This window comes from Atta colombica, unplaced genomic scaffold (assembly GCF_001594045.1).
Source record: "Atta colombica isolate Treedump-2 unplaced genomic scaffold, Acol1.0 scaffold254, whole genome shotgun sequence".
NCBI classification, from domain to species: domain Eukaryota; kingdom Metazoa; phylum Arthropoda; class Insecta; order Hymenoptera; family Formicidae; genus Atta; species Atta colombica.
The window spans coordinates 570,975-580,194 of NW_017259353.1; the positions used below are offsets into that span (position 1 = coordinate 570,975).

At 31.0% G+C, this 9,220-nt stretch overlaps 2 protein-coding genes across 2 annotated transcripts; one reads left to right on the top strand and one right to left on the bottom strand.

Annotated features, from left to right (window-relative positions):
* Window positions 1-1,561: 1,561 nt before the first annotated feature.
* LOC108689055 (proteasome subunit beta type-1) lies at window positions 1,562-2,985 on the top strand. The gene is made up of 4 exons (XM_018195657.1): window positions 1,562-1,778; window positions 1,964-2,153; window positions 2,282-2,518; window positions 2,741-2,985. The coding sequence occupies exons 1-4, from the start codon at window positions 1,678-1,680 to the stop codon at window positions 2,924-2,926; spliced, it is 714 nt and encodes a 237-aa protein (XP_018051146.1). The 5' UTR covers window positions 1,562-1,677; the 3' UTR covers window positions 2,927-2,985.
* Window positions 2,986-3,612: 627 nt separating this feature from the next.
* On the bottom strand, window positions 3,613-8,194 carry LOC108689049 (endothelial differentiation-related factor 1 homolog). The gene is made up of 4 exons (XM_018195651.1): window positions 7,948-8,194; window positions 7,831-7,882; window positions 5,727-5,887; window positions 3,613-3,870 (listed from the first exon to the last, which is right to left on the bottom strand). The coding sequence occupies exons 1-4, from the start codon at window positions 8,020-8,022 to the stop codon at window positions 3,715-3,717; spliced, it is 444 nt and encodes a 147-aa protein (XP_018051140.1). The 5' UTR covers window positions 8,023-8,194; the 3' UTR covers window positions 3,613-3,714.
* Between the last annotated feature and the right edge of the window lie 1,026 nt (window positions 8,195-9,220).

Here is a 9,220-nt window from a genome sequence, read left to right on the forward strand (position 1 = left end):
TTAAATTAGACTTTAATCTCAGTTCAACTTACTTTTTACCTGTTTCTGATTTTTTAAAACTACAAAAAGATGAAGAGTTAGTTAAACTGAGTTAAAATTAAATTACATTGGTAGAAACAGATCTAAAAAGTTCAACTGAAAAGAACAAGCCTACGATGTGATTAGTTTCACTTCGATAATTTCTATTGACGTCAGATTTCGATTTATATCTCGCGCGAAAATATAGCTCGCCCAGGAACCTGCGTTTCCCTCCTCGACACACGGCCCTGCGAGGAAAGCCATTTATTCGCGGCATGTGCGATATATATATAATTTCATGCGATATTCATATTGCGTTCGTCATTCTTGTTCACAACATTTCACTTGCTTAAAAAGGAATATCCGCATACTCAACAAGCACAAAAATGTTAAAACGTCGTCTGAACACGTCAGTCGTACTGAGTTCAACGATCTGTTGGAGTCAGCGTGAGGTCCGTTCCTTGTGCCGCGCGAACAGCTCTTCTCACTCCTTCTGCACTCAACGAGTGCAGAACGGATCGCGCGGAACCGGCAGAATGACGTCAAATCGAATGGCAGAAGTGGGAGGGCGAGAGGTGCAGAAAGAGAGAACAACACTTGCAAACGTGCTGAAACGTGCCGCGTCATACAGTCGTCAGAAAAATTTTTCTCAGAATTTTTATACATATTTATTTAGGACACTTTTATATATATTTTCTCAATAATATTGAGAAATTCTACATCTTTTTTTACAAAAAAACTCATGGAAATGTTCCCCTCCGATTTTGATGAAATTTGAATATTTTATTTTCTAAACAAAAATAAGATAATATGTATTTTTTTATAAAGGCTAAATCATACTTTTAGGGAGTGTAATACTTCCTTTGAAAAAATCGTTTTTTTTTACATAAATATTCGTTTCGAACCATTTGAAACTGTTCGAGATAAAATTTAATATGTTTTGAATAAAAGTTCAATGATTTGAAAAATACTTTATAATAATAATTTTAAAAAATTTGTTTAAATGAAAAAAATGTTTATTTATAAGAATAAAAATAAAACAATTTTTTAAATTAAAATTTTTAAATACTCTTATAAGATCATTCTATTTCAAATATTTTTTTATTTCTTATATCTCAGTTTCGTTAATATTTACAATATTTCTAAAAAATAATTAATTTTTTCAAAAATACTATACTCTTAAAAGAATTCTGAAATTTACATAAAAATTCTGAAAATTATATAAAATATTCTCAAAAAAATTTTATCAGGGAAAAATTTTCTAACCAGAATGCATTTTTTTTTTACAGAAACATGATGGCAGCAAAAATACACATTTCTATCTTTATAAATCTTTGAAGAACTTGTGACCATGTTAACATTTCATGAAATAATGCTTTAGGCCTGTTCTTTTTTGACTAAACTTTTTCGCCAATTCATCTATCTTCCTCTTTTTTCCTGCTGGAGAGAAAAGGAAGAAAGATGAACTGATGCAAAAGTCAAAAAAAACGGATCTTTTTATGAATGTTTTATGAACTCATGTAAATGACTCATGTCCGCGACTGTTTTGCTGTGACGTCTGCCATCTGTGCCGTCGTGAGAAACTGCGAAAGCCAAGAAACTGTAGTGTCATACTGTTATTCAGTTTGAAGTAATTGAAGTATTTTAGCGAATCAAGCGATGATGAATTTATTGATTGAAAATGGGAAAGGAAATTTACCTGATTATGAGGTACAGGGAGTGAAAAAAGTAAATTTTAATCCATATTCCGACAATGGAGGGTAAGTGGAAAAATAACCTATATCTTATTAATTTTAAGTGTCATAATTGTAAGAATATACATTTCTACGGTTGGTCAGTATTCTTGGTTTTTATTTTATAATATTCTCTTTATAATTCTACGTTCTTTATGTATTTATGAAGTATTTTACATCTACATAATTATATGAAAACATTTCATTCTCAGGAGTGTTGTAGCTCTCGCTGGGGATGATTTCTGCGTCATAGCCGCAGACACGCGTCTCAGCACTGGATTCACGATTCACACTCGAAATCAAGATAAATTATTTCCATTGTCAGACACAACTATCTTAGGATGTTCCGGTTGTTGGTGCGATACCACAACTCTAACTCGTCTCCTATCCGCTCGCATGCAGGTATTAAATCTTGTACTTGGAATCTGTACTGGAATCAATTAGAATTAAAACATAGTAAAACAATTATATAACATTCGATACATACTAAATTGTTAAACATGAGTATAATAGTTATTATTTTGCTTCAGATGTATAAACACGAACATCAAAAGGAAATGTCAACTCCAGCGGCGGCACAAATGCTGTCGATAATGCTATATCATAAGAGATTCTTTCCTTATTATGTTAGTAATATACTTGCTGGATTAGATGAGAATGGAAAAGGCTGTATATATAGCTATGATCCAATTGGACATTGTGAGAAAACTACATACAGGGCCGGCGGTTCAGCTGGTGCACTTTTGCAACCACTTCTTGATAATCAGGTATATATAATACTTTAATTTTTTATATTTATGTATACCAATCCCTGGCAATTCATCTCGCGTAGTCATGGCAGTGTCGCTATGCGTAGCTTAGCGCTGAGACACTACCAGTGTCTCCAGATACATACGAATATGTAAATTGACTTTATATATTTATATAAAAAAAAGAAAATGTATAATTAATATTGTACATTTTGTACTAGTGATTTTTCTATCTTTTAGATTGGTTACAAAAATCAAGAAGGTGTTACTCCTGCACCTTTAACTCAAGAAAAAGCTATAGCGATCTTAAAAGACGTTTTTACTTCTGCTGCTGAAAGAGATATATACACAGGTGATGGAATAACTATCAAAATTATTACCAAGGATGGAATAGAAATCTCCAATTTTGCTCTAAGAAAGGATTAATGGGAAAAGAAAGCATTTATACTTATATCTGCGCAAATAAAGTTATTTGAGTATATCAACACTGTTATTAAATTTTTTCTCTTTCAAATATTTTTTAAAAGAGATAGTACATTATGGAATAATCATTTAATTTGTAATTGATCTTAAACGCACAAATTGAAATTGCGTGGATTGAATAATATACAAAAGATACACACGAAAAAGAGTCTGAAATATATATAAGTACACATAACAGTATTTAAATAGGCCTTTTTTAATATTTATACACTATATTTGCTACTTAATATACGTGTAAACATTTTATCCATAATATATATTTTATAAATTCTTAATAAAACTTCGTGACATTCAATGAGAATATATGGTACGTTATCATAAATTAAAAATTTTATTTTTTCATTCAAACACATGATTCAGTTTTATTTCATGATTAGCATTAGTAATATACACTTAAAAATCTATAACAAACGATTACGCGCGCAAAGGTAACTCAATAAGCCTTTTTTAACGTTACGCTATGTTACTGTATGCACCGTATGTAATCGTATGTCACTCGTACGTATTCGTGATATCTTAAAATATCTTTCTTTTATTTCGTACATAAAAGACAAGTTAATTATAACCCATTTTTTATCGTTCACAATATCTGTATAACCAAAGAAAAAGAGGATAGGGGTTTGTGTTTCTTTTTTTTTTGTTGCATTCCATTCTACCGTCTTTCTCATACTTCTTCCTTCGTGGGAACAGTATATAAGGATCGAAAGATAGATGTTGCTTCCCCCCGAGATTCACTTCTTCGTCCCGGGGGCCGCTAAGGGTTTGCCACGATCTTTACCGCGCAATTTAATTCCAAGTACTCGCTCGATCTTGCCGATTACCATCTGATTCGGTATTCCACGTCCGGCTTCGTAGTCATTAATGACTTGTGCCTTTTCGTTTACTTTCTGTAAAGAGCATTAAAAATTATTAATAAAAAAATATTCATGGCTTGAAACCTGAGACATAATTAAAAACACATGGGAATAACAGATTTCAACCTATCAGAAACCTTATATTCTAATACACACAATGTCTGATAGATTAAAATTTGTTACTCCCTGTTCCTATTATCTGTACTTTTCAGTTATGTTTCGGACTTTATTCTCTTCCAATAATGGTATTCAAAGGAAAAACAGTTCTGTAATTGTAATATTCTTGAATATGATTGATTTATACATTTGGATCCAGTAAGAAACCAAAGATAAAATCATATTGATCCAATGATGCACAGTCGATTTTTTAATTATACTAAGAGAATGGACAGATGATACAGTTCGGTATCCGGCTCTAAAAAAAAACTTGGCAATGTTGAGAGATTATATGTGTGTGTACAAGGACGCCCATATGCAATTGTTTGTTTCCGTCCAAAAGCGTATAGAAATCGTGTTTGTGCGCTCAACCACCTACATTGCAGACCGTGCAAGCATTTTCAGTAAATTAAAAAAGATTTTTTTGTTTTTCATGTTTTTGACGCTAATTTCACAAATAAACATATATAAATATTTTGTTCTAAAACTTGTGGCATATAATATTTATTTTTTGCATCATTTATTGCCATAAAGACTATCCATCAAAGAATATTATACAATAAAATAAGGGGCTTCTACCAGGTCATTATAATAAACAAGTTTTAAAAGATGTAAATAGTAAACCTTTATTCTTTTTCTTTTTCTTATCATTTCACGAAACATTTCGTACTAAGTTCTCATCAACCGTTTTTAAAAGTGAAATAAAAATCGTTAACAATAATTTATATGAACATATTAAAACTTAAAAATTAATTTCGGTAACGGTATAAAAAACGGTATTAATCGGGTCATCTCATTCACAATCACATTATGCGTTATTAATTCAACCATGTTTGACTGAGTCAAGTTATAATTAATAAAAAAGTTATAAATGTATATAAATTGTAGATCCAAATCGAAGAATTGGTTTTAATTATTAAGGGTTTTAATTATTGTTAATTTTTATTTCATTTTTAAACACGGCTGATGAGGAACTAGTACGGTCGAAACGTTTCGTGAAATGATAGAAAAAGAATAATAAAAATTTACTATTTACATCTTTTAAAGCTCATTTATTAATAAAAGGGTAGAAGCCCCTTATTTTATTGTTTGAAATTTATACAAGCGGTTTATCTAATATATTTTTATTGTAAAGAATTTTATGTTCAAAATGTTTTTTTAAGACTGTGCTACATTTTTATTTTTTATATCTTTGCATTTTTTTGTATTAAAAATAAACACAATTGTAATTAATTTGCTATAAAAGTTATTTCACTTTTTTTCTTAAACTTCAATTTTTTAATTCATAAAAAATTCATTCCAGATAGCCAAATAATTCAATAATTTTTTAAAGATAACATTATACTATTTTTTCCCCAAAGTACATATTAAAACCTAAATTTTTCTATACCATTCACAAAAGTTATGAATTCTTAACTGATATCGTTTTTTAAAACTTTTACATTTTAATTTAATAAATAGTAAAAAATAAGTAAAATACAATTTGATTTTTATTATGATAGAACTTAAAGGTTTTAGAAATATGTAAGTGTTTTTAAATGTTTATATATAGTCCGGAATAATGAATAAATTTAATATAATCTTCAACAATCCATTCTCAAAATCAAGATTGAAAATTTTACAGGGGAGAATTAAAGAATTTTACAACTATATAACAGTTCAAAAGCTGTTTTTTTTTCTGGTGAATGTAGCCAATAAATAGTTCAATATAAAAAACAAGATAAAAACTTTACCGTTGCCAGGTCTTTTTGTGATAATCCTTTGTTCTGTCGTCCTTGCTGGATAAGTTTGCCGAGCTCAAGTGGAATTTGGTCGTGTTTCAATTCTTCCGTTTCACGATCTAATTTGGCTGTGTTTTTTGTGGTTACGTGCTGTCTGTTTGCACCACCACCCCCTATAATCAGAATATTTTTCTATTTCAGAAAATTACATTTGATCAAATTATCAGAAAGAAATTATAGAATAGCACACATCTGTGGTAAAACACAATAAAACGCTTTTAGGATATTGTTATTTTATGTGTAGAAACCAAGAAAAATCATTTCAAATCTTATTTCATGAAAAATTTATATCTTTATTATTTATGTAGTTTATTGATAGAATACAATGTTGTATTTCTTGAAAGAGATTAACCTATATACTCACATATGTGTTTATTCTATACCAGACCTATCCAATTTGAAACAAAGCCATCGATACAAAAAAAATGTGAGTAAAATTTCGAGAACTATCAAGTGTTAATATGTATTAAGTGACGCTTATCAATACTTTATAGTTTCTAAAATCTTACAATGAATTTTTTTTTTACATCGATGGCTTTGCGTTTTGACTCCGACGCTCAAATTGGAGCCACAGACTTGTTCTATATTGACACAACATTTTCAAACTGCTTTCAGCTTTTCATCTACGACATAATGTGATAAAATAATACAGACTACATGTTACACTTTTTTTACTGTAACTGTGCTGGATTGTACATAGATATCATTCTCGAAAAAATATGATAATTATTTGCAATTCAATTTCATGGGATTCAGTTTTATAAAACCATATACTTATATGTGTGTTTATTCTTTACATTAACACAACAAATTACTTTATTTTCAAACTGCCTTGAACTTTTCATCTATGAAACAATATGATACAACAATAACATAGATTACATGTATTTTTTTTATTGCAATTATATTGCATGACCTGTCACACTCCTGAGAAAATTATTATAATTATGATAATTATTTTTGTAATCTGCAGTTAAGTTTTATGAAACTATACTTACATATGTGCAGTTTATTCTATACATTGACACAACAAATTACTTTGTTCTCAAATTGCCTGGAGCTTTTCATCTACGACACAATATAATACAATACATGTAATGCAGATTACATATCCGTTTTTACTATGTTGGCAACTTGGCCTTCACGATATGATAACTTTGAGTAGCTCGTTATAACAGTTTGCCAACAAAATTAAATCATAATCAGATTCTACTGCCATCATGTTGCATCATACAATGCTATCAATTGCTGATAACACGATACATTGGCTTTCTACAATAATCTATTGTAATATTTAAATTATCTATTTTAAATCTGAAGCTGTAAAAAATTATTCGATCATAGTCGATTATTCTTTTCACATTCGACTCTAACTGATCAACGGTTTCTGATGACTGATTCTTCTACAGTTTAAAACTTAAAATTTAGATAAAATTTAGATGTTTATTGTAGAAAGCCTATGCTTCCAAATAGCAAAATCGCACAAATCTGTTATTGCTTATGGTACTGCAACTTACTATAGATTTGTCTTCAATGATTTCAAATAAATCGACATTGTAGCAATATGCAGGCAACAATGTGTGCAACTTGTTTAACAGCAAGCTTGTGTTGTCGGCAATATGATAGAATTGTATGATGCAATATGATGGCAGTAGTATGAATTTTGATTATAATTTTAAAGTTGTTGGCAAATTGCTATAACGAGCTACTCAAAGTTCTCATATCATGAAGGCCAAGTTACCAAACAACAAACGAGGTTCAGTTGCTGCAATTCTGATAGCAACACATACTTAGCAATGTATACTTAGCAAGCAACAGATACGTTGCTATTTGGATTGGTATTATATAGACATTCTCAGGAAAACATGATAATCATCATTTTTGCAATTTGCAATTTGGTTTTTATGAATCCATGTAACTCGATTATGTTCGTAGATATAAGAGAGTATACATAATTGTCCGCTTGAAACGGCGAACACGTTGTCTATGATGAGAAAGATCTCAAGGAAAAAACGAGGAAAAAGATATCCCAGGGAAGTAGACTCATGCTACTCACATTTCGCTTGTGTCTCCACGGTGAAACCTTGTCGCCGTGCGTCGTTCACCGCCTGTAAACAAATACAATCGGTTATACAATCGTGCGGCGCAGATATGCTTAGATGAGATGGGTTACCTTCTCCGTTTTCAACGTGGATGACTTCGGGGCACGTTTGCGTAAAGTGATAGGCGCGGTGTCCCAATCTGACATGCTGTTAAAAAAAAATCTCACAACGAAGAACCCAAGGGGTTGTTGCGGTCGAGGAAGAAAATTTGCTTGGACGTATGGATGTATAGATGTATAGCCACGACGACGATAACAACTGCTCTACAACTGCTCTACACCGCTTGCTCTACACTCTACTCCCGCCACTGTTTGCGTTTCCAGTCGAGCAAGGTCTTCTCTCCGCCTCGCGGACGTTCTGAAAATCATGCGGTGCGACCGCTCGATCGACCGGTGCGAAGCCGCGATTTCACGAACATCGGGGGTTGGCGCCTACGAAATATCGAGAATCTAGGATTGGGAAGTACTAAGTTAAAAAGTTAAAAGTTCAATTATAAAGTTAAAAAGTTAATTAATTTTATCTTAATTTACAGTTTATCTTAAGTTACATTTTAGACTCTTAATTTAATTTAGTTACATTGCATTTTATCGGTAACTTTCCTAACATCACAGACTTTTAGGGAATATTTTCAGGACATCCAGAAATCATCCATATGTCCTTTGAACAACCTAAGGATATCCTCTAGGATATATCCCAGATAAAATATGCTATTAGGGTTTTAATTTGACTTTTTTTGAAGTTAACATAGTACAAAGCAATAATAGTATATAATTTAGTAATTTTATATTGTCTTTTATATTGTATAATTCTTAGTCGTAAATAAAAATAAAATGATTCCTTAATGAATATGCTGTAAGAAAGAAAAAAATGATGTAAAACAGTCAAATTTTTTTTTGGTTCATTCAGAATAAATTTAACTTTTAACTTTCAATTAGTTTTTTTATTAACTTAATTAACTTCTAATTCAATTAATTTCATTATGAATTAATTTGTATCTTAATTAAGTTAAATTTTCAAGGCTGTCAACTTTAACTTAACTAAGTTTTAAAAAACGGTTAACTTATACCCAATTTTGCGAGAACCGTAACGTGTCCTCGCTAAATCCTACTGAATTCTCGTGTTCGCTATTTTTTTCGATACGACGCCGGCCGGCGAAGAAATTGCGATGCGTGGGGTCTCTCGAGCGGCTCGAACGTCATTCCGCGACTGCGAATTTCGAGAACCAAAACGATCGAGATTTGTGGCAGGGTCATCAGACTTTCAATCGTCCAATTTTCGATGCCACACGTGCACAGAAAATTTTTTGCAATCTGTGCCAATTATCACAGTAATTATATATATATA